Raw genomic sequence first — 27582 nt, forward strand, 5'->3', positions numbered from 1 at the left:
AGGTTGAGGTCTGGTGGGAAGAGGGGAAGTGTTGGCCTATAAGACTTTCATTCGTGAAATGTTGCCTAAGTAACTGTGCGACACACGTGAGGTGGGGCCCAGCCCTGCATAAAAATCGTAAAATCTAAAATGCCACGTTACTGCAGTTCATGTATCACGAAACATTTTAACATTGACTCTAAGTGAGCTGCAATCACAGTGGTCCAGCTGTTGACTGCTCTTCAGAGAAAAATGGTACAGTTATAATACTAGCTGTCATTCAATACTAAACGGTGTGGAGTGACTGCTATGCAATCAAATGCAGTAGGAGAATGCAATGGAACTAGATAGATAACATGAGAGATTTCTTTGGCCCAAATCGATTAAAAGCGTTTTGAATCAGTATCTTCATGTTTTAGTGCCGAATTCAGACTTCAAAAATTACTAATTAGCGATCTGTAAGAAAACGATTTCCGGATTGTACGCACTTGTGCGAGTGATTTGCGATCTCACACTTTCTAATCGCTAAGTCGTGCTTTTCACGGACGAATTTCTCACTTACACGGATGGCGCACTCGACTTTTATCGAATTTAACGCCTTTAAATGGTAATTTGCCTACTTCAAAGTTTCTTAAGGGTATACAACATATTAAACCCGTGTAACAAAAGGCTAAGTTAGATTCCGACCCATATTTCGTATAACAATATTGCATACAGCGCCATTTTCCCCTGGTGGTGAGGTTTCCAACTTTCTTTTTTTCGCGGAAAATAAATTCCCATGACATCCTTTACACGGTTACAAAGTTTGATAACATTTGATCCAGTAGTTTTCCTTTTATGACCGTTTCAAAGTGAAATTTTAATTATAACCACCCTGTATATTATTAAATTTTAATTTGAAGCTATGCGTTATATGTATACCATACGTAAGATTTTCGCTTTTATGGAAAAAATAAAGAATCGAAGTAAATATACTTAGGATATTAGACCAAAACTGAAAAATTTCCCCTCTCTCCGAAAATAAAGTATTGAAACTTCGACCATGAATTTATTGAATTTGACATATCTTCTAAGTCCTAGTTCTGACAACAATTTCGTCAATAATTCCGAATTACTGAAGCTGAAGTAAAAGGTTTAGTATATATTCACTGTATGTTAATAAAGTAATAAGAGTGTAACAAAAAATAGATTATAGAATTTACGCTGATGCAACTATTTGTCTGAATGCACAACATGTAATGGAAGAGAAGGCTTGTAGAGATCTGTTTTTGACATGCCTCTAAAAGTAGATGTCATACTCCTTTTGTCTCTTCAATGTCAAAAAACTTTCCTTTGAGAGGCCTTTAGTTTTGGGGAGGAAAAAATCATAAGAAGACAAATTTGAAGAACATGCAGGACAATTGAGTACACATACTTATTTTCGGAGCACAAGCAGTTCTCCGATTGGTTATTGAATAATGAAAAGATGCATTGTTCATGCAATACAAAACATTTGGAATACGTTTTCTGACTGAAAACGTAAGATTAAAAGTCATCTGCTTAATTCACAGCCATTTACAAGTCAACTACTCGGGCAATTGCAGAATCGTTTTGATCCTAAGCTTGTAAGAAAAACCTAATATCACTGGATTTAAACACTTCTTTAATCTTCCGAGAACGTTTCTTCTTTAGCTCATGTTCCAAGAATATTAAGTTAATACAATTATTGCAAAAGAAATTGAATATTCATTTGCACTATCGCTTGGTAGTTTACTAACAAGTTAACAAAACTTAAATTCTGCTTTTTGTGTCTAAGAGTACAACAATATTTTAAATATTTACAAATAAAATATTAAATTGGAGATTTAATTGGAGCCTCACCAGTTGCCTAGCATTTGAAGATTGTTAAATACTAATTGTTTGTTGCGAAGTCTAACCCAGGCTTGCATGGTTGGTTTTCGTAGTTTTCTAGGTTCTCTTTACAAAGGTTCTCTATGAAAGCATCTTAATCAAATAGCTCCCATGTTCTTTCTATGTTCAAATAACCAACTAACCTAGTTTAAGCGCGATTTCCAAGTGAAGTTACTAGCAAAACCCGAATACTCATTAAAAATCATGTAACTTGCCAATCGGGAGTAACATGAAAGATACGGCGCCAATAATTGAATTGCTGTTACGGTACGCTGTTTCTAAACTTAGATGGTCATTCCTTAATTAAATAGCCCGCCAACGGCCGAGCGGTAAAGACGCTGATCATTGGTAGTTCGGCCCGAGGTTCGAATCTCGCGAACGGACTGGCCGCATCGGCGTTTTCGTGGTTTTTCTCATGTATAATGTGTATACGAGCCAGTTTACCTTAGAAAGTCCTCCACGAAGGCATCCCTCCCTTTAGGCAGATAGCCCTCGTGTGCTTTGCCATAATTAAATAATCCAATCCAATCCTTAATTAAATATAATTGATTTGTAACTTCTACTGGTACTGACGGTAAGAATTGAAGTGCAAATAAATAATATCGTGTGCAATCTTGATTAATATAAAATTTTAAATATTTGCATTCAGACAGAAAGTTTTTTGAAATATTTGCAATTACTTTATAAGAAGGATTTATTAATAACCGTAATAATTACTTATTATATTACTGATGATTAGGATTCAGTTCTTGAGAATTACATTCTAAATTAGAATTTTAAGGATATAATGAAAATACGCTACGCACAAAAATACATTTTAGGATAAAAATTAGTTGGTTTTTTATGTTTTAAAATTTCTTAAATTCATTTAATAAACATTGTATCCTCGTTGTTAATTGAATCCTGAATGTTGGGTGGAGTTTATAGAATTATTCTTACTTGTCCACAGAATCCGCTGACTTATCCAGCCATTAAGTAGCTGCAGATCATTTCTACATAACCGTTGAACTTCCATTAATTCAGTCTCTAGAGGGCTGTATGTTTATATCATAATTTGACTTTTATAAAAATGATTATTCTAAATATTATGTTTCTATAAAAATATACTGTGCTTTAAAAATGTGGATGATAGTATCAGCCGCTCTTTCAGCCACTTCAAAAGCAACAGTTTGTTTAGAAATAAATTATGCAGTTAATGTCATAAAATTCAAATAAATATCAAACGAAAATTCTCAGTTTTAGACAATTCGATTTAAACAAAGTAAAGTAGCAGACGATAAAATGCCAAAGGTAAAAATTTACTCTTATTTTTTTTAAAAAAGGAAGATAGAGAGAAATTTTAAAAAAATAGTTAAAAATTTGAATAATATCATCTATAATTTAAAAAAAATAGCTTTTCATATAGTATTAATAAATATTTATTATGCATCAGTGAGGAAAAAAATGTCATATAATTAATTCTCCTTAAAATTTTACTTGAAATTTAAGGTTAAAATAGCTGTGACAATTCACTGTAACAAAAATCCATAGACCACATTTGGTGTTATTATCGCTCAAAAAAAAAGATGCCAAATTTCAAAACTCGAAAATATGTAAATTCGTGTATATCTTAGAAAATTTTGAATAAAAAAGTCTTAATTTTTTGCAGATATGCTTAAAAATACACCTACTTTAAGATGATGGTAAAAATTTTATAGGTTATAATACAAAATTTTTTTCGAAAAATTTATAAAAATTATTTAAAAATAGAAATTTAAAAAATGAAACACAAAAAATGGATAAATTTTATTTGGAATGAACCTAAATTTCGAAATGTGAGAGAAAAAATCAAAAAAGTTTAGTAAAAAAAGAGATATTAATAAATATTTGCCTAATTCAATTAACATTGAGGAGCTAAAATTTTGAGAGCTAATATTTTAAAAACTACTCGTACGATTTTTACAAAACTTGGTATTCTGGCATAATTTCAGACGTAGAATCGAAATATGGAAAAAAATTGGTATGTTATTTCAGAAAAAGTCTGATTTTGTGTCAAAATACCTATGTTAGAATAGTGCTATATATAAATCTAATATATATCCTAAGTCGCGCTTTCGAGACATGAAAAACGCAATTTGAATTTTGTCAATCGGCCCAGTAGAACGGGAGATATAGCACTGTCCCCCCCCCCTTTTTTTTTTTTTTTGGAGCAGTGTACATATGTATCTTGCATAACTCGAAAACGAGTTGCATCAGAACATTGAAATTTTGTATATAGGACTGCTATAACATGTAGATATACACCTGATATTTTGGTTGCAGTCGGCCACACCAAAAAGTATATATATATATATATATATATATATATATATATATATCCACTCTGTTACTCAGCTCGGTGATCTCAGTTTCTTTATTCTTATATATTTGTAAATTGTGCATTTTTTGCTTTAAAATGATTGAATTATGTTGTTCTTATCTTCTGGTTAAGGTTTTTATGACTTTAGTAAATCTGCATGCAATATTTGTTGAATTATCAACAATTTGAAAGTTGTTTAAGTGCAGCTAAGCCTAATTATTTTTGCCATAGCAGCCATGTTTGTTTACATTTGAAACTGACAGAATAGTGGATTTGTTGCCAATCTAGAGAAATTAAGCTTTGCAGCAACGAAGATAACACCTTCCTTTATTATTGTAAATTAAATCATGCTTAATCCATTCTGGAGTTTATTCAAATAAATAAGTGTTTAAGATTTACTTCGTAATTTTTAATATAGATATTTTAAGTTTTTATGTATTTTAGCCTTATAGCGAAGTGAGGACTGAATTACTTGAATGAGAAATACTGAATCATCTGTGAAAAACTTTTTTTTGTTTAATTCTTTTATACATCGTTTTAGATTTATTATAATATTTGAATAGAACATGTAGCAACGATTAGATAATTCTTCAGTTAATATAAATTTTGTGCATTTTGAGTTATAAAATGAATGAAATGTAATGCTGTTGAGGGAACTTAGCGCCAGAGGGTCACTATGGTAAACAAAAATATAGTGAATTTTAAAGAGTGCATTTATTCTGATGTGGTTTATGTGCTATCGACAAAGAAGATTTAATTCAATCCAATAAGTTTAAATGAAATTCAAGAAAAAATGTGTATAATTTAATATTCCGTACGAGGATGTATAATTTAATATTCCGTACAAGGAAGCTCTGTGTACACATTAGATTTTTAATATAGATATTTTATGCATTTTTGCCTTGTTGCAAAGTGAGAACTGAATTAATTGAATGAGAAATATATATCTAATGAAATTCAAGGAAATAAATTTAAATGAAAGGCAGGGAAAAGTGCATATGATTTAATATTCTATACAAGGAAAGTCATGTGGTGTACAAATCAGATGGTTTTAATAAGTATCTGGATAAAACCGTTTTTATTATAGGCTGAATATCACAAAGATGAAACTGATGAATTTCTGTCTTTACACAAACATAAGTATAACAGTGTGACTTATCTGAAATTTGAAAGTGGATACAAAGAATGGCATGCACGGAATCTTGGCCTGTAAGTATAGTTTTTAGTAATTTATGATTATTGCTAATTTAGTCAAACAGTAAATGTTGCATAAATAATGTGCAAATAATAAGCATACATTTTTGGCTCTAGATATATTAATCATATTCTTCAGGAAACCAGTTTCTTAAAAAAATTTTGTTTCAAAAACTAAAACCACTAGATTCTAGCAATTGTTTCTGGATGAAGTAGATTAGTTATATAAGATATTTGAGAGATATAATCTGTGGGATGGGAGGAAGAATTATGTTACATATTTATCCAGCAGTCTTTGCATCATTTTTGTATTCTAGAAGGATAATGCAATCATTTCACTATGTTTGTATCATCCCACTAGTAGTATATCATGATTAGACTTAATAAATGCTCCATGTAAAGTAATATGAGATTATCATGTTGTATGGACATTTTAAAGTATTGAGTAATCCTGAAAGTTCTGGAATTTTTCAAATTGAAATAAATTTTTTATAATTTTGTTACTGCTGATAATGAGTGACTTGAGGCTGATGTTTAGATATGGTTTCTTTTGCTTACAGTGCATAATTCTAGCATGTGTTTTAGCATAATTTTTGTTTCAGTCTAGGACTAAGAATGAAAAACACAAAAATTCATTTTTGTCATATTATTCTATTCAGATTCTTAGATTATATAAGGACAAAGTATTTTTCCTGGTAACATAACTTGAAGGTACTTTGAGAATTTAATTGTGGAAATTTCAGTCCTGAAAATGATGCCTGCTGTGGATGATTATCCTTTGTAAACAAAGACCTATTAAATAACGCTATAACTGAAGATCCATGTTATATAATTCAGTTAAGTACAGCGAATGATTATTTGAAGAAAGCATGCAGCTACTAGAATGTGTAGGTGTCTCCTACTTTAACAGAAAATAATATCCTTGCATGAGTTTTTGTCATGGGATTGATTCTTTCCTAAATAGAAAGAAATGAAGTCCCTTTTTTGAAATGGCTCATTACTGAGATAAGGAATGGATGCTATACAATAATATTGCAAGATCATGGAGTACTCTAAAAGAACTTTCTCTAGTAACATCAAGAGGTGGACTGCATCCCCAAAAGATAATCCTTTCTATATGGTGGGACTCTGAAGGAATTGTATTCTACGAGGTGTTTGCAACTAAATTAGAAAATAAATTAGAAAAAATACTTTTCTCAGATGGTACTTTTTAAAGCAAAAATTGAAATAAAGTGCCTAGAACTGATGAATTGTCAAGGCATTGCCTTCCATCATGAAAATACGTGGCACTGCATTTTAATGAGTGTCAGACAGAGACTTGTTGAGTATGGCTGTTTTATGTTGCCTCTCATGTTTATTAGACCTTGCTACTTTGGATTTTTATGTCTTCAGGCCACTTCAAAGTTGTCTTCAGTACTTGGAGTTTTGATAACTTCTATAAAAATAAGCCTAATGACTTTTTAAGAAAGGAATTTTCCAGCTGTCAAAGAGAGATTAAAAAGTAATGGAACAAAATGGTTTTTATAATATTCAATGAAATTTAAACTGTTTCATTTGCATTTATTAAAAAAAAAAAAAAAAAAAAAAAAGGCCACAGAACTTTCCAGCTGATCTAATAATTCAGCTAGCATAAAGCAAGATGATTTTTAAATATCAGATGAGTATTTTAACTCTTTTCATTTTTTGCTTGTAATCTGGATGCATGATAATCAATGATATAGATAAGTTTTTATGTTTTGCACTCTTTATTGTATTATGTAGATTATGATAAGTTTTTCAAGAAATTTTACTTCTTTTGTTCCATTTATTAATTAACAGTAATTAATAGTTGCTTTGTTAAACAGGGAAGAATGTACCAAAGTGGACTGTGATTATTATTTCTCTGTTGACACAAATGCACAACTGACAAATCCTGATACTTTACGTCTTTTAATAGAACAAAATAGGTGAGCAAGAGTTTTATTTTATTCCATTTTATGTTTTATGAGACTGATTAAAAATCAATCAATAGCAACTTTATCACTTCATGAAAACTGTATACAAGTATTACATGGTAAGTAAATTACAGGAATCCTGCACCGTCTCAAGTCTGTATAATTGTCTGCATTATCCGCACTTCAAAGTCACAGAACCTGCTGTTATATTGTTAAGTAGTTTAATCTAATTAATAATCTATATGTTAGATTTATGGGTGCTCGTGCATTTTTGCCGATTATTCGTTATACATAGATATTTATGTATATTGACTGTGAAATTTGGAAAGATACTGCCAATACTGTATCAGAAGTTTGATAGATTTTGTAGAAGTGTGAAGGAATGGATTTTTTTAAATTTTTATTTAGTGTGGGAATAACAGATTGTTCTTTATTTAATTAGTTAATTAACAGTTACAAGTTACGAATATGACAGATAAAATTTAAATGAATATGAACTCTGAAATTAAAAGAAGAAATTCATAAAAACTGTCACCAATTATTCTTGCAGTCAAAAATCGGTAGTGGAATATAAAATAACAACAAAACTGTCACCTTCTTTATGAAGTTAATGCCACATGAATTCATTTGAATGCAAATCTAGGTGATGTGCAGCTCCACTGTGTCTTGTATTGTACCATTTTGATAGACTTTGCAGTCTTTTAATGTTTTGAGTATTCACATCAGTATAACCCATTCCATAATTTTGAAAATAATTCACTGCTTGTTGTTTTGAAAAGAAGATATTGAATTTTAATTCTTTTTTGAAAATCCAAGACAAAAACAGAAAAATAACAGTTAGCTACAACTTCCTTACAAAACCTAAATTGGCTTACTAAAAATCAGGGTTAGATAAAAGCCAAGGAAGCTGTTATGAGTGTGCTGCAATGTTATATTTATCCTTTATTGACAAAAAATTATGCTTTGTGGTGACATTACGAAAACTGTTGATGAATAAAAATATTAATTTGGATTATATGTTATTGTAATCCACCGAATTACTAACACAGTATATATATTTCATAACAGTGTTACATTTTTTATTAAATAACATATTTAAAAATTGCTCTTCCTTTTTCAGATCTGTAATTGCACCAATGTTAGTAAGGCCGAATCGTTTATGGTCCAATTTCTGGGGATCTCTTTCTTCAGATGGATTTTATGCTCGATCTGTTGATTATGTGGATATTGTTAAGAAAAAAAGAAAGTAAGTAAGGTGCATTTTAAGCATAGCATTAAAAACTATCCATTTTAATTTAAATGTTGTAGTACTTATTCTTGATGTAGCTTTAGTTATGTAAGCAAAATGTAATTTGTTTTGTTGTAATATTTTTCAGTAAGTGTGAATGACTAACATACTTGTTTATAAACATCAGAAACTTCTGTTCTACTTGATTGGAAAACTTTAGGCAAAGGGGCTAAAATTGCAAAATGATTATAACTCATCCTAGGTTCTGTTCCCAGTGTTTGGATATATACCTTTGTTTCTAGTTTGATAAAAGCATCTCTTTAGTGAGGGTTTCATTTTTCATGGCCATAATCAGTTTAATTTTTCATATGAGCATAAATGGCAACTCTTCCAACTGAAGTGAGAGACTCCCATTTTTTAACTGTATTGCTGCTGTTAGAATTAACTACATATTTCTGATGATTTTATACAATTTGGCTTAACCCATTGATCATGGATACAAACACAAGTTCATACAAATGGAGAATTCAATTCAAATTAAATCATAAATTATAAATGGAATCATGAATTGATGGAGAAATAATCATCGGGACTTTGGCGATTCTGGATTATAGATCATCAATTTAAATCGGTGACCAGACAAAAGCCCACCGGACGAAAGCGCATGCGACAAAAGCCCACAAAAAAGACCCCACTGGGATAATTGCCCACACGACTAATACCCACACCGATGAAAGCGCACATTGAAAAAGCCCACATTGATAAAAGCCCACATAGATATAAGCGCACGCTGATAAAAGCCCACACTGATCTATATGCTGCATTAAAATTAATATTTTTCCCTTTTTTTCTTGAGCTTCACAAAGCAGATTCATGAATAAAGATAAAATAAAAATAATAACAAATAATTGAGCAATAAATTTAAGTAGCGGAACACACTTCATTTTGGACTCCGGCTGAATTAAAATCCTATATGTATATAGAACAGAGAGTCAATCTAAATAATATACGAGGGCTATCCAGAAAGTAGATTACGTTTTGGAATAAAAAAATAAACAAAGTATAGGAAACAAATTTTATTATATACAGATGAAAGCCACACTCAAATACTACTTTTCTACATAGTCACCATACAAATTAAGGCATTTATCGTAGCGATGTACGAGCTTGGAAATTCCTTCGTCGAAAAATTCGGCCGCCTGCGCCTTCAACCACTTCGTTACCTCTTCTTGCCTTCCATCTTGCACAAAACTTGTGGTAACCAAGCTTTTCGCTGATGATTTCGTGCAACAAACTTCGCGAAATTTGTGGAAAACTCAAAGAAAGTTCCGTTATTGTGAAATTTCGATTTTCACGGACTTTAGCATCGACTTTTTCGAGAAGTTCGGCGGTCACTATGCTGGGTCTCCCACTTCGATCTTCGTCGTGAACATTGGTTCGGCCATTTTGAAATCTTATGACCCACTGACGCACTCCACCTTCAGTGATAATGTTGTCCCCATACACTTCACGAAGCTGCCGATAGATTTCTATCGGTTTACAGTTTTTTGCAGTCAGAAACCTTATTACTGAGCGCACCTCGCAGCTCGCGGGATTTTCAATTAACGCAGACATTTCAAACCGTCACAGTATCTGAACGGAGCACAGCACGAACCTCTCACTAGCACGGCTAGATGCAGACTGAGCTGCGCAACGCTCTGACCCCAAGATGGCCGCGCTAGCCCCGCCCCTAGCGGACACAGACGGAAACGTAATCTACTTCCTGGATGGCCCTCGTAATTAAAAACTAATACATGTATGTGTAACTTTGTTTTTATATTTACTTGTTAAATGGAAGTGCCCTCGTATAAGTCCGACAAAGGGAGGTGAAAAGGAATACTGGCCACACTGCTTCTTTTAATTCTACAAAATTATAAGGAGTATAAAATGTATGTAAATTTTCATCATATAATGAAAATAATTTATGAATAATTTAACATTGCGAAAAATTTTGCATATAATGAATTTTAATATGGAGAATTAAAGCCGAACTTTCATTTCAATGAAAAAATAAACGTACCGTATTCTATTATGATTAAGAAAACATTTGTGTGCACTATCACAAACACTGTTTAAATGTGAATTAAAAAAATGGTTTAAATAATCTAGTTAAATTTTGACAACTTAGATTTTACATAAATTAATTTTATTCCCATTCCCACTTGAAATTTCATTTTTAATCATAATAATTATTACTCATAAAATTTTTCAGGAAATCATAGCTATTTTGGATTTCCTGAAAATGTGTGCTGTTTTTAAGTGGGCAGTCGTCTTGTGGGCTTTTGTCTTGCAGTTTTCTAACAGGCCGCTGGCTATTCAGGCAGAAAACCATTGTGTTCCTTTTCCCCCAGCTGTGTGAAAAAGCAGTTAAAGAGAGAAGAGCCTTGATTAGTTGCTTTAATCCTATCGAACCTGGGGTGCCAAAGAACCGCCTCAGAAGGGACAGGGTGGCAGGAGAGCAATTAAAGGGTGGTTAGGAATGAATAAAAGAGGATTTTAAATGGGTTTTTTTGTCAGTTACTAGAAAATAACAATATCTGAAATTCCGCTTGTAACTGAAGTTAACCCCTTTCCTTGCATTTCTTTAGTCTAGTTCTTGAATAACTTTTTATCTAAGGATTTAGTTAGAATTTAAATTATTTTAAAAATTTCAATAACTGGGAAACAAAAGGAATTAAATATTTCTTAACCATTTTTAAAGGGATAATTCACTGTTTTTTCAGTAAAACTGCAGAGTGGGAAAATATGCTAGTTCCTGATTCGATAGTGTCTCGTTTAAAAGTAAAACTACTGAACTATTTCTAAAAAAATTAAATTATTATGTATATTAAAATTTATGTAAAAGTAATACAGTCAAAAGTCGTTAATCTGGACACGTCGGGACTTCTTCGATTCCGGATTATCGATATTTCCGGATTTTATAGATCATTAGTTTAAATCTGATAAGATGGCATGCAGAAATTATAAAATTAAAAATATGAAACCGTAATTTATGAAATAAAGAACAATTATGATCTAAAGGGTATCAAAATTTACGAAAAAAAAAGCTTAATATTTATTAGTTTACTTTATTAAACATTTCTTTCAATGTAAGTTGTTTAAGTTGCTTCATTTTTTATGTGATAATACATTCTCTTTAATTCTATAAACAGACATAATTTCTTGTTCAGCTGCAAAGTTCCTATAATTGTTCAAGTCCTATAATTGCTGTGTCGAAAATACGGACTAATTTGTCAATCGAAATTTTTTTGTTTTCAATAACCTCTGTCACTTTCTTCGCTATCGGAAGCAAATTATAATGACGAGGAATTTGATTGAAATCATATCAAAGACGGAGTACATCGAGATGAAATACTACATTTAGTAAGGAATTATAAGCCAAATAAAATAAAGACATCTGCCCTGAAGATAAGGGTAGTGCTGACAGATCAACTTCCAATTCATTGCGCGGCGCCACGGCGTTAAAGATAAACAAAGATTAAAGTTTAGATAAACAAAGATATGCCTTTATCCATTTTTTTGCAGCAATTCCACTTTTTGTTTAATGGACTTCGAAACATACTTTTGCTTTGTATATCCTGTAAATATATATCAGAAATTCTATTTGACATAATCGAAAGTTCAAGCTTACTTTTATAAAATTGCTCTAACAGTCTGCAAAAAATAATAAGCCGAATCCAATTCAAAGATTAAGGAACAACGCAATCTGCAACATTAACTGAAATAGATAATTAGATAATTTTAGCTTAGCATATACCGTCCGTTATGTATTAAACGCGCATGCGTAAACATATTATGCGCATACGCGTGCGCAGAAAGTTTGTAGCTTTGAGGTCCGGATTATGGACTGAATTAGATAATTCTAACTGAATTAGATAATTTTAGCTTAGCTTATACCATCCGTTATACATTAAATGCGCATTTGTAAACGTATTTTGTGCATGCGCACACGCATATTCGCAGCCGTAAAGGTCTTACGCGCATGAGTCATAAGACGCATGCGCAGAAAGTATGTAGCTTCGAGGTCCGGATTATGGGTGTCCGAATTAACGACTTAATTTTTCTTTTTAACTTACATATGGTTGAAAATGCAACCATATGAAAGTTAAAATGAGAAATATGAAACCACATAAAAGTTAAACTATTTGAATAATTTTAATAACGAAGGTTTCTGAACTCAAGAACAAGAGGATTTAAGAACCATGAACCATTGTAAGAAAAATAATCTTGCACATTAAAAATAATTTTTATTTCAATAAAAAATATTATGTTACTTGATTAACTGTAAATGCTTAAAAAAAAATTCATTTTAATTTACCGTAATTATTTATATACAAAAACTTTCAATGAAGCATATTTAAACAGCATTTAGAAACTGAATTTCACTGGGACATTTCTTTTGTGGTTTTTATGCTGTTATTACATGTTAAATATCATTTCGCCTAGATTAAGAAAACGAAACGCATAACATGTAAAAATTTATTATTTAAAAAAAACTACAAAATTAAGGTCATTTTCTTCACCTCGAAATGCATTGTTTTCCCTATACGAATTTCATATTCTGACATCACAGAAATAGTGGCCACATAACTTGTAGGAGATATTTCTTATAACCTCATGTGTTGTCGATTCAGTAGAAAAAATGCTTAATTATGGAGCTACATTTTGAATAATTTTTCATTTATTGAATGAGTTCAAAAGTTTCTAATACCTTGTTTTCTGGCATGAAATATTTCACCTGTTTTTAAGGTTCTTTCCTAAGAATAATTCATTAAGCAGAAGTTAGTTAGAACAAGTAAGGTATACTTCATATTAACAAGTTTATTAGGTCTGGTTACCAAATAAACGTTTTTGAATTCAACATCAAATTTTAAGCATAATATTTTTTTAATTTGTGTCTTAACTTTTATTTTCAAAAAACATGCACGTAATCCGAAGTTTTATATGACAAAAGTTAGTTTAAGAGAAGTGAGACAAATTAACTTATCTGTACATTCAGTCACTATTAAAAACTAATTCTGTCTAGACTATGGGTTCTCAATCAGGAGGAATAGCCCTATGGGAAATTTCACAGTTTCAGAGAGTAATTTAGTCAACATTTTCTTTACGCATTAAGTATTTAGAATTCGAGATTTGGCTATGTCAACTTCTGCTGTCAGGGTTTAGCCATTTGCGGCCATTGCATTAAGTGTGCCAGTAAGTTAATTGTCTGAGAAATCCTGTTAGGCTAATCTTCAATTCCTCTATTTAATTTATTACCTTCAAATGTTAAGTTTATTAGTTGTGCTGTTACTAACTCATTCGTCAATACTGAATAGCTAAAGTATCAGCACATCTATACGACAATATTTAAATGTAAGCAGTAAGCATAAATATGCAGAATGAAGTAAGCTTTGTAAACAATTTTATAGTGCTAACTTAATTTTGATAGTAAACACTGATGTAAACAGATCATATTTGCAAACACGTCGTAAAAGAACATCATTTACATCACGCCTTTATCTACTGCAATAAGTAATGTCCTGAAACATGATGCTGTAGCCATTACAATAAATAACACCATAAAACATGCACCTGTATAACTATGTATTGCTATATACAGTTAAAAGTCTTTAATCCGGACTCGTCGGGACTTCGGCAATTCCGGATTATCAATTTTTCCGAATTATAGATCATCAGTTTAAATCTGGTAAGATGGCATGCAGAAATTATAAAATTAAAAATATGAAACCGTAATTTATAAAATAATGAGCAATTATGATCTAAAGGGTATCAAAATTTACAAAAAAAGAAGCTTAATATTTATTTGTTTACTTTATTAAACTTTTCTTTCAACGTGCGCATGCATAAAGCATACCTTACGCATAGCCGAAATTAGAAAATTGCAACCAGAAAACTATTTGATTTGTATTCATGATATTTATAATGACGAGGAATTTGATTTAAATCATATCAAAGACGGAGTACATCGAGATTAAATACTACATTTAGTAAGGAATTATAAGCCGAATAAAATAAAAGCATTTGCCCTGAAGATAACGATAGTGCTGACAGATCAACTTCCAGTTCATTGCACCCCGCGCGCAGAGCAGCGTGAAATTGATAAACAGATTTCGGAACGGTTAGATAAACAAAGGATATGCCTTTATCCATTTTTTGTAGCAATTCATTTTTTGTTTGATGGACATCGAAACATACTTTCGTTTTCTAGATCCTTTGGGAGCTCCAGCATTGGAAATTCTGTTTGACATAATCAAAAGTTCAAGCTTACTTTTATTAAATTGCTCTTACAGTCTGCAAAAAATAATAAGCCGGATCCAATTCGAAGATTAAGGAACAACGCAATCATCTACATTAACTGAAATAGATAATTAGATAATTTTAGCTTATACCGTTCGTTATACATTAAATGCGCACTCGAAAATATATTCTGCGCTTGCGCAGACGCATATGCACAGTCGTAAATGTCTTGCGCGCACGCGTAAAATGCCTATGCTCATGCATCAACGCGGCGCATGCGCAGAAAGATTTTAGCTTTAAGGTCCGGATTATGGGTGTCCAAATTAACGACTTTTGACTGTATATCATGTAATGTAATGCATTTTACTTGATCTAATTTAACACCCGGCAGAGGCAAAACTTCCAATGTTGGCTGGAGTCACAATTTCATCATGACTCGAAGATGCCAGAAGGTTGTTATTTTTCTAGTCAATGTGTAGAGCTAATGTCTACTTACTTCAGGTAAATGTTAGGTTGCCCCTTCACTTCTACGTAACATAACATCACAAGCAATGGTCTATATGTTAAGCACAAGGTGTACTCTTGTAAACAGTTCTCTTGAATAAAAGGTTTCAACCTTTATCCTTATTCTTTTGTTATTGAACATCAAATTGATTAGTGGGTTTGGTTTGGGGTATATGAGCGCGGCAAAGCCTCGATGGCTATCTGCCTGAAGAGAGGGATGCCTTTGTGAAAGACTTTTTAAGAGAAACTGGCTTGTATACAAATTACATATGAGGAAAACTACGAAAACGCCCATGCAGCCAGCCCATCCGCGGGATTCGAAACTCGGACTGAACTACCAGTGTTCCGTGACTTTATCGCTCGGCGGACTCTGTTGACTAGTGAGAAGTCACCAGCAATCTTACAGAACGTCATTGACAATTTGCATGCTCCAGTGAACGATTAGACCTTATGATATGTTTGTTAGCTGCATTCTTGAAACTAACATTCAAACATAAGATTAAATAAAATTCTATGTCTTACTGGGGTTAATTTCATAATAAAATTTCTATTGATTTCAAAAGAGAAAAAAATTTTGAGCAATTGTTGAGATAAGCAGTAATGCATAACAACTTACATATATTACATTCTAAACAGGAAAAAACATTTTTTTGTTTGGTAGAACGTATCTCATCTAAGACGTAATCATTTTTTTCGATTCCCAAAACTTTCTAGACATTGTTCCTTTGAAAACAAATCTGAGAAAAAGTTCAAATATCGGAAAAAATAAATAATTAGTTCAATGAATAAAAATTAATAAAAAATGGAATAAAAGCTGTACATTAAAAAAAATGGAATAAAAGCTGTACATTAAGAAAGCGTCAGTCATCCAATTCTTGAGCTTTTCATGTAAAGGCTCACAAGCGGCCAAGCGGTAAAAACACTGGTAGCTCGGTCCGGGGTTCAAATCCCGATGGAGGGGCTGACTGCAATGGCACTTTCGTGATTTTCCCCTTGCGTAATATGTATACAAGCGAGTTTTCTTTAAAACGTCTTCCACGAAGGCATGCCTTCCCTTGGCTTAGTGTCATCCCGTCCGTTCTCTTTTCATGCCGAGTTCGAAATAGTGTCGTTTGTCCGCTGCCGTTCGCACTTATTCTCTCTTTCCCATTTCATTCGCTGTTCGAAAAGTCACTTTATGATTAAGAAAAGTTATATTTAGACGAAATGACCCTTACTACTTTGACCTGACTTAGCCTTTGAGTTCTAATATTTTTTAAACATTTCTTTAGATAAATTTATTCCGCAGAATAATGAATTTCAGACATGTTCAAGAGGTGTGTTTTTTAATCTAATTTAATTTTTGTCATATAGTGTCATTTTTGTAATTTCACATACTTCTAAAGAAATAAAACCAGTATTCCTCTGCTTTGACAGAAAATCAAAATGTAGCAAGTGTATAACAAATATGTACATGTTTTATTAAAAATATAGTGAGACTTTTATAAACTCAACTGTTCATGGTTTTAAAGGAGTTTGGTTGTAGATATGATGGTCTTAGAAATGTGATATTCACTGGCAATGTTTGTTTATGTTCACAAAAAATACAGTTCTCTTTCATAAGGCGACCTCTTAGAAATGTCGTCAATAGATTTAATTCACTATAATTATTTTCTAATGGATAATGGAATTAATTTAATCTAATGTCAACTAGAAAACAGCTATTTACAATAGGGAGATTTAAAAGCACTATAACTGTAATTAAGAGCACTGCAATTTTTCTTTCACAATCCGCTGTTATATAAGATTAGCTGCTTTCCTGTGTATTTTTCATCCATACGTCTTGAACAAATATACAGCAAATGCAAGACAAATTATTCAAATATTACAATTTGAAACATTAATACTAATTTTCTATTACTATACATTATACTATTAATGAATGATGAATTTATATAATATGTATACTTAAAATCTAAAAACGATGAACTTTGAATCTGATGACTCTCTCTATATATATTTATGTAGTTACAAAATTTTATTAGATGTTATTATATGCATAATCTTTGTAATCTTCACTAATTACAAATTAGTTCTTTGTAATTAATTTCTAATAAAATGCTTCATGTTTATTACTATATTTTGAGGTGATTGTACTGAAATTTGCAGATATGTTGACTTCTAAGAGTTGTTCCATCCCCCCCCAAAACAATTAAAATTAAAAACTCTATTCCTAATTGCTGTAATTGAAAAATTAAGAGGTTACATTTGGAATTCATTTTCTGACAGGGTGTCAGCTGACAGTTTTAATTTATTCAGAAATCTAGAAGAAAATATCTCTAGAAAATCGCCAAATTATAATTGTTACATTCAAAAAAGCTTTCAATGAGAAATATATTTAAACTTTGATAATAAGCTCAGTCTAAAGTAAAGAATAAAATATCTCTTTGCCAAATTTTCATTGTGCTTAACTGTTTTAATATTCCTAAACTAAAAAGGAACTAAAGGAAAAATTAAAAATAAATAAAGTAAAATTCAAGTGTTTTTAATTAAAAAGTTAATAGTTTTAATAATGAAACATAATTATATTTAATCTCAGCCATATTACCTTAAAAATAGCATGTGAAAAACACAATGATATTTTTCATATTTACATACACATACCAAAGTTAAATAAGTAAATAAATAATAAAATGCAATTTCAGATTTATCATCGAAACATTATAGCTAATCACTTAATCAGAGAGTAGAAAGTTTGCTTTCAACCTAATAAATTAAATAAATAAAGTAGTGATAAAATATGCAAACAGACATATATTTGAGACATTAAAATTCAGATCTGAATACTCCATTTATTATAATTAAAATTATAAATACATGGTATAGTAATAAGAAACCACAAGTCCCTTTTGATTATGTGCCCTTTAATCAGTATGGGCTTTTATCAATGTGCGCTTTAATTGCTGAGGGTGTTTGTCGTGTGTGCTTTCGTCAAGTGGGCTTTTGTCTGGGAACCATTTAAATCTAGTAAGATGGCATGCAGAAATTATACAATTAAAAATATGAAATTGTAATTTATGAAATAAAGAACAATAATAATCTAAAGGGTATCAAAATTTACAAAAAAAAAAAAGCTTAATATTTATTTGTTTACTTTATTGAACATTTCTTTCAATGTAAGTTGTTTAAGATGCTTCCACAAAAAATTCAAAAAGTTCCTTTTTCTTGTGTTATATATGGTGGACTTTCCAATGCCATACTTCTTGCATAATTTTAAGACAGATAGGCCTTTATCCATTTTTTGCAGCAATTCCACTTTTTGTTTAAAGGACATTGAAACATGCTTTCGCTTTGTAGATCCTTTGGCAGCTCCAGAATCAGAAACTCTTTTTGACATAATCGAAAGTTCAAGTTTAATTTTTATAAAATTGTTCCAAATGTCTGCAAAAAATAATAAGCCGAATCCAATTAGAAGATTAAGGAACAATGCAATCTGCAACATTAATTGAAATGCCTTAGATAATTTTAGCCTAGCTTATACCATCCGTTATACATTAAATCCGCATGCGTAAATGCATTATGGGCATGCGTAAATGCATAATGTGTTTACGCAAGTTTTTAGCTTTGAGGTCCGGATTATCGACGTCCGGATTACAGACTTTGAACTGCATTTATTCTAGAAATGCAATTTGCCACATTTAAAATTGTTAGTTTTTTCTCTGATTACCTACTTTTAAACAAAAAAAAACAAAAAAAAAAAAAAAATTGTTTCATCAGTTATGGTCTGTTTTTTTCTGCAAAGTAAATGTCTAAAAATTGCGATGCTTCATTTCTGTAAGGGGGCATTTACGCTGTGGTTTAAATACCACAATTTGTTGAAAGCGATAATCATTCACTCTTCTCATACAGGGAAAGTAAACTTGCACAAGTATGAATGTGTGTGCAGGTCTTCAGCTAATTTTCTTCACTGAGATTTGTTAGCTGTTATATAATTTTGAACATTTAGATGAAATATTCATAATATAACCTAGTAACATACTTGCATAGTAACATAGTGTTGGCTTTAAACTTTTTCTCACATGTATCCACTGTGTCTATTGTTTTAGTTATTCATCATGATAAAATTCAATGAACAAACAACAGATACTTTATTATTTTGGAATTGTGCATAAATCGCTAGCATTGCTTTCATTTATTGATACATTTCATCTCATTGCTTTCATTATTGCCACTACTTTTTTAATGATTATGACAGCATCTGGGGGTGAACTGTGGAAATTACTAACATTAGGGCATCCTAATTAAACAACTGCCCTCAATTTTTTTTTTACACATATCATTAACATTGCTGTAAAAATGTATATTTTTTTGTAAATTATGATCAAAATTTTGAAGTTCTGTATAGTGAAAGTTAAAATTTATTACGATTAATTAATATATTTACTTCAATCTTTGATATATATATAAAACTTGTGTTAAAATTATTCATCGGATCACAGTATCACAATGACTTTTAAGCAAAAGCGTGAAGAATATTCTTTTTACCTTGTTTTCTAATTTTTGCAGCTCAATGCACAAAATTCTTGACCACAAAGGTCTTTTTTAGTTTATATATATATATATATATATATACCAGGTGGCCATAATTAAACTGACAGTGCTCACAGTGTTCTGTAGCGCGATCTATTTGTGAAAATGACGCCACATTTTGTAGGAAGATTAAACAAGACGGGGGACGAAGGATTCCACGAAAAACAAATTAGTTCCAAAAGTCACCGCTAGGGGAATATTTGGCACTGTGTAATAGAAAATAGAGTGTTAACAAATGCAAATCAATACAGAAATTACCTTTTATTTTGCATTCAAATGAGGTTCAATGTGGCTGCCGTTGTTGTGGACCACATATTGCATTTTGTGCACAGTATGCACAACAGCAGAAAGTAACATGTCTGCAGGAATCTCCCGTACAGTCCGTGATATGTTATCCTTCAACGTAGCCAGGTCCTGGACCACTCCTTGATAGACCTTGGACTTAAGGTAACCCCATAGCCAGAAGTCGCATGGGGTAAGATCAGACGACCGAGGTGGCCATGCAGTTGGAAAGTAGCGGCTAATGACTCTTTCTGTTGTGGCATCTGTTGCACCCGTACAGCAACGTGTGGAGGGGCTCCATCTTGCATGAAAAGGATTTCCCCCAGGCATTAGCTTTGCTGAAGTGCCGGAATGACAAAGCTGTTCATGTGGCAATATTTCTCTCTGGTAACAGAACAGATTTCCGGTCCTGTCGGGGTAATGTTCTCATAGAAGAATGGACCTACGATAAATTCCGCTGTCAACCCACACCAAACAGTTACCTTTTGTGAATGTAAGTGAATTGCTGTGACTGCATGTGGTGGTTTGTCATCCCAAATTCGGCAGTTCTGGGTATTTACAGTTCCATTCAGTTAAAAGTGGGCCTTGTCTTCCCATAAGATTTTTCACGGCCAAGCATCATCCACCTCCATTCTGGCAAGAAAGGTGAGAGCAAAAGTCAATTGCTTATCATGGTCGGGGTACAGTAACTCCTGTACACAGCTGATCTTGTACGGATAGAAGTTGATAATCTTTCGTAAGATTTTCCATACCGTACTGTAAGGCATGTTCATATTCCGAGCTACTTCACGAGCGCTAGAGGTGGCAGCAATATTGTCTGGTCCTCTGTCGACAATCGCCGTGGCAACTGCTTCGATTGTATCCTGTGGTACAGGTTTTCGTCCTCTGCCTGACTGAGCCTTCAGAGAACCTTTTTTTCTCAAACGTCGCAACCATTGCTTTTTAGCCCATTAACTAACACAGGACCATTACCTTTACACTTTTTTTTTTTTTTTTTTTTCGTTCTAAAAGCACGAAGAGTGGCTGATGCGTTGCACTGGTTGAGGGAAAAGAATTTGACCAGTAATGCATGCTCGACTAAAGAAGGAGACATTGCACATAAACTTTCAATCCGATTGATTCAAAACGTAAGACATTGCCTTTTAAAACCCAAGCAGCTGGCACTGTGCAAATGGATGTAGCGTGAAATTTGAATAAAGAACTTCTTCTGCTCAGCGTACGTGATTTTGCAGATCACGAGACTCATCGGTGTTTATGTAGATTTTATGCTTTTTCAAAAGTGTTGCCATATTGCACTTGAACTAAATCAGAAAATGTGCATGATAAAAGGTAATTTTATTCTGTATTAATTTGCATTTGTTAACACTCTATTTTCTATTACACAGCACCAAATATTCCCGTAGCGGTGACTTTTGGAACTAATTTGTTTTTTCGCGGAATCCTTCGTCCCCTGTCTTGTTTAATCTTCCTACAAAATGTGGCATCATTCTCGCAAATAGATTGCGCTACAGAACACCGTGAGCACTGTCAGTTTAATTATGGCCACATGGTATATTAGGTTCAGAAAAATAAATAAATAAATAAAAGTCCACATTATCTGTTGCTTCATGAATTAAATTTGAGTTACCTGATCTGATTCATCTGATTCATCTAGGTTATTAGCATGCCAAAGTTTCAGCTGACTTACATGGGCTATTGTATATAACCTGCCATATTCTTTTTCCTTCAGTTGGGTCACTCTGTGCATATCATTGGGGAGGATTTTTGTCACAATTAATGGTCTGTATTTGGCTGGTTTTGATGGTTCTCCTGCTAGTTTCAGTAATCATGGAACAACCACTATTACATCTGGTTCAAAAGTCATAGTTCAGTATTTTGTTTTGTTATAGTACTCCTTCATCTTGAGTTATTTCCTTTAGATGACATTGTGAATTTCTTCTTTTGGATTAATCCATACATCTGCACTTTCTTCAGCAACCTTTCATAGAATTCCATCATTAAATTTTGGAGAATAGCCATGTAGAATTTCTAAAGTTGTTGTATCCATAGTTTTTGTTGACAGTGTTATTCGAATTTCTCTTAGTTCATTTTATTTGTAAATCGTGATCTTTATGAGTTGAATCACTCATGCATGTTGTAATTATGGATCTGATTGTTCTGTTAGCCCTTTCTATCTTCATGTTAGCCATGGAATATTGGCTAGAGTTTAACGTGTGGTTTATTCCATTTTCAAGGCAGTACTGTGTGAATAGATGCATCTAAATTCATCAACATAACCTTTGAGAGCTTATAAAACCTGACCATTATCAATAAATCTTAATTTCTTGGTCTAATTAGATATAACAACAACAAACTCTTATAACCGCTCCTGCTACTGAAAGCAACTGCGGTGTTTTATAACGATTGCTGCCAGTAAGTGGGTTTGAATCCACGATTCTAGACACTCCGTTATCTCACTCCGGATTAGGCAGGACAAGACAGGTGCTAACTATCAAAGTGGGCAAAAGCCAATAGCCTAAAAAAGGCAGATCGTGTCAGCTGAGCAAAAGGGCCTAAAAAAAAGCCAAACGGCTAAAAGAGGAGGGGGTGCCTTTCAGCTGAAAAGGGAAGAAGCAAAAGCTGAAAACCGGTCTAAGAAGAGGAGAGTCATCATGGCTAAAAAAGAAGGGGAACAGGCGAAATGAAGCAAAGCCTATCGACTAAAAAGGGCTGAGAGCGAAGGCGAAAGGGAAAGAGAAAGCTTTGTAAACTTAAAACCAAAAAGGGGGAGAGTCATGACAGCTAAAACAGAAAGTGAAGGGATGGTCAGTGAGGTTACAAAGCTAGTGTAATTTAGAGGAGAAAAAAAATCTTTTCACGTAAATGAACAATTAATTAAAACAGAGTAAAATTTAAAAAAACATATAAATATATATTCAAACTAAATAATAATCATAACAAATAAATAATAACAAAATAAATAATAATATTAATAAATGTGGAGTTCTCTTTTAAATCAGAGTAGGAGAGCAGCATTGTGGCATTGTACATATGCTTTTATGTAACAATAAGAAATAATAATAAAGATAAATTAAGTAAAGATTAAAGGTTGAATTATTCATGTAATGATGCGGAATCACAGACAGTCCTTTTACACAAACATTCGTGCGTAGCTTTAAATAATATAATCAGCTAAAGGTGAAAATTAAAAGAAGACCGTCTGTCTTCTTCAACTCTTGAAGGCATACGAGCCGTCTGCTCGCATCTACCCTCCGCTCTTGACCACGTCTGGAGGCTATCTGACTCTGTCTGGAGTGATTCACACTGAGCTATACTGATGATGTCAGCTGGTATTCTAATTCAGCATTGGGCGTTGATGATTCCCACATAAATAATAACAAAATAATAGAAAAATTCAAATAAACATATAAACAGATATACAATTTGCTACAGGTGTAAGTGTTGTAAATATACAATTTGCTACATCTGTTGCACCCGTACAGCAACGTGTGGAGGGGCTCCATCTTGCATGAAAAGGATTTCCCCCAGGCATTAGCTTTGCTGAAGTGCCGGAATGACAAAGCTGTTCATGTGGCAATATTTCTCTCTGGTAACAGAACAGATTTCCGGTCCTGTCGGGGTAATGTTCTCATAGAAGAATGGACCTACGATAAATTCCGCTGTCAACCCACACCAAACAGTTACCTTTTGTGAATGTAAGTGAATTGCTGTGACTGCATGTGGTGGTTTGTCATCCCAAATTCGGCAGTTCTGGGTATTTACAGTTCCATTCAGGTAAAAGTGGGCCTTGTCTTCCCATAAGATTTTTCACGGCCAAGCATCATCCACCTCCATTCTGGCAAGAAAGGTGAGAGCAAAAGTCAATTGCTTATCATGGTCGGGGTACAGTAACTCCTGTACACAGCTGATCTTGTACGGATAGAAGTAGATAATCTTTCGTAAGATTTTCCATACCGTACTGTAAGGCATGTTCATATTCCGAGCTACTTCACGAGCGCTAGAGGTGGCAGCAATATTGTCTGGTCCTCTGTCGACAATCGCCGTGGCAACTGCTTCGATTGTATCCTGTGGTACAGGTTTTCGTCCTCTGCCTGACTGAGCCTTCAGAGAACCTTTTTTTCTCAAACGTCGCAACCATTGCTTTTTAGCCCATTAACTAACACAGGACCATTACCTTTACACTTTTTTTTTTTTTTTTTTTCGTTCTAAAAGCACGAAGAGTGGCTGATGCGTTGCACTGGTTGAGGTAAAAGAATTTGACCAGTAATGCATGCTCGACTAAAGAAGGAGACATTGCACATAAACTTTCAATCCGATTGATTCAAAACGTAAGACATTGCCTTTTAAAACCCAAGCAGCTGGCACTGTGCAAATGGATGTAGCGTGAAATTTGAATAAAGAACTTCTTCTGCTCAGCGTACGTGATTTTGCAGATCACGAGACTCATCGGTGTTTATGTAGATTTTATGCTTTTTTAAAAGTGTTGCCATATTGCACTTGAACTAAATCAGAAAATGTGCATGATAAAAGGTAATTTTATTCTGTATTAATTTGCATTTGTTAACACTCTATTTTCTATTACACAGCACCAAATATTCCCGTAGCGGTGACTTTTGGAACTAATTTGTTTTTTCGCGGAATCCTTCGTCCCCTGTCTTGTTTAATCTTCCTACAAAATGTGGCATCATTCTCGCAAATAGATTGCGCTACAGAACACCGTGAGCACTGTCAGTTTAATTATGGCCACATGGTATATTAGGTTCAGAAAAATAAATAAATAAATAAAAGTCCACATTATCTGTTGCTTCATGAATTAAATTTGAGTTACCTGATCTGATTCATCTGATTCATCTAGGTTATTAGCATGCCAAGGTTTCAGCTGACTTACATGGGCTATTGTATATAACCTGCCATATTTTTCCTTCAGTTGGGTCACTCTGTGCATATCATTGGGGAGGATTTTTGTCACAATTAATGGTCTGTATTTGGCTGGTTTTGATGGTTCTCCTGCTAGTTTCAGTAATCATGGAACAACCACTATTACATCTGGTTCAAAAGTCATAGTTCAGTATTTTGTTTTGTTATAGTACTCCTTCATCTTGAGTTATTTCCTTTAGATGACATTGCGAATTTCTTCTTTTGGATTAATCCATACATCTGCACTTTCTTCAGCAACCTTTCATAGAATTCCATCATTAAATTTTGGAGAATAGCCATGTAGAATTTCTAAAGTTGTTGTATCCATAGTTTTTGTTGACAGTGTTATTCGAATTTCTCTTAGTTCATTTTATTTGTAAATCGTGATCTTTATGAGTTGAATCACTCATGCATGTTGTAATTATGGATCTGATTGTTCTGTTAGCCCTTTCTATCTTCATGTTAGCCATGGAATATTGGCTAGAGTTTAACGTGTGGTTTATTCCATTTTCAAGGCAGTACTGTGTGAATAGATGCATCTAAATTCATCAACATAACCTTTGAGAGCTTATAAAACCTGACCATTATCAATAAATCTTAATTTCTTGGTCTAATTAGATATAACAACAACAAACTCTTATAACCGCTCCTGCTACTGAAAGCAACTGCGGTGTTTTATAACGATTGCTGCCAGTAAGTGGGTTTGAATCCACGATTCTAGACACTCCGTTATCTCACTCCGGATTAGGCAGGACAAGACAGGTGCTAACTATCAAAGTGGGCAAAAGCCAATAGCCTAAAAAAGGCAGATCGTGTCAGCTGAGCAAAAGGGCCTAAAAAAAAGCCAAACGGCTAAAAGAGGAGGGGGTGCCTTTCAGCTAAAAAGGGAAGAAGCAAAAGCTGAAAACCGGTCTAAGAAGAGGAGAGTCATCATGGCTAAAAAAGAAGGGGAACAGGCGAAATGAAGCAAAGCCTATCGACTAAAAAGGGCTGAGAGCGAAGGCGAAAGGGAAAGAGAAAGCTTTGTAAACTTAAAACCAAAAAGGGGGAGAGTCATGACAGCTAAAACAGAAAGTGAAGGGATGGTCAGTGAGGTTACAAAGCTAGTGTAATTTAGAGGAGAAAAAAAATCTTTTCACGTAAATGAACAATTAATTAAAACAGAGTAAAATTTAAAAAAACATATAAATATATATTCAAACTAAATAATAATCATAACAAATAAATAATAACAAAATAAATAATAATATTAATAAATGTGGAGTTCTCTTTTAAATCAGAGTAGGAGAGCAGCATTGTGGCATTGTACATATGCTTTTATGTAACAATAAGAAATAATAATAAAGATAAATTAAGTAAAGATTAAAGGTTGAATTATTCATGTAATGATGCGGAATCACAGACAGTCCTTTTACACAAACATTCGTGCGTAGCTTTAAATAATATAATCAGCTAAAGGTGAAAATTAAAAGAAGACCGTCTGTCTTCTTCAACTCTTGAAGGCATACGAGCCGTCTGCTCGCATCTACCCTCCGCTCTTGACCACGTCTGGAGGCTATCTGACTCTGTCTGGAGTGATTCACACTGAGCTATACTGATGATGTCAGCTGGTATTCTAATTCAGCATTGGGCGTTGATGATTCCCACATAAATAATAACAAAATAATAGAAAAATTCAAATAAACATATAAACAGATATACAATTTGCTACAGGTGTAAGTGTTGTAAATATACAATTTGCTACATCTGTTGCACCCGTACAGCAACGTGTGGAGGGGCTCCATCTTGCATGAAAAGGATTTCCCCCAGGCATTAGCTTTGCTGAAGTGCCGGAATGACAAAGCTGTTCATGTGGCAATATTTCTCTCTGGTAACAGAACAGATTTCCGGTCCTGTCGGGGTAATGTTCTCATAGAAGAATGGACCTACGATAAATTCCGCTGTCAACCCACACCAAACAGTTACCTTTTGTGAATGTAAGTGAATTGCTGTGACTGCATGTGGTGGTTTGTCATCCCAAATTCGGCAGTTCTGGGTATTTACAGTTCCATTCAGGTAAAAGTGGGCCTTGTCTTCCCATAAGATTTTTCACGGCCAAGCATCATCCACCTCCATTCTGGCAAGAAAGGTGAGAGCAAAAGTCAATTGCTTATCATGGTCGGGGTACAGTAACTCCTGTACACAGCTGATCTTGTACGGATAGAAGTAGATAATCTTTCGTAAGATTTTCCATACCGTACTGTAAGGCATGTTCATATTCCGAGCTACTTCACGAGCGCTAGAGGTGGCAGCAATATTGTCTGGTCCTCTGTCGACAATCGCCGTGGCAACTGCTTCGATTGTATCCTGTGGTACAGGTTTTCGTCCTCTGCCTGACTGAGCCTTCAGAGAACCTTTTTTTCTCAAACGTCGCAACCATTGCTTTTTAGCCCATTAACTAACACAGGACCATTACCTTTACACTTTTT

General features: G+C 33.2%; 1 protein-coding gene across 6 annotated transcripts in view; it reads left to right on the plus strand.

Moving 5' to 3' along the window:
* The window catches only part of LOC118196474 (multifunctional procollagen lysine hydroxylase and glycosyltransferase LH3-like), a 118210-nt gene that overhangs the window by 36111 nt on the left and 54517 nt on the right, over positions 1 to 27582 (plus strand). For all 6 annotated transcript variants that reach the window (XM_085813630.1, XM_085813631.1, XM_085813632.1 and 3 more), the window contains 3 exons: positions 5295 to 5416; positions 7246 to 7347; positions 8456 to 8581. In XM_085813630.1, the coding sequence (XP_085669756.1) occupies positions 5295 to 5416; positions 7246 to 7347; positions 8456 to 8581 (350 nt within the window). The remainder of the gene's footprint in view (positions 1 to 5294; positions 5417 to 7245; positions 7348 to 8455; positions 8582 to 27582) is intronic.

This window comes from Stegodyphus dumicola, chromosome 3 (assembly GCF_044657685.1).
Source record: "Stegodyphus dumicola isolate Sdum_Otavi_A_Nest chromosome 3, ASM4465768v1".
Classification (NCBI taxonomy): domain Eukaryota; kingdom Metazoa; phylum Arthropoda; class Arachnida; order Araneae; family Eresidae; genus Stegodyphus; species Stegodyphus dumicola.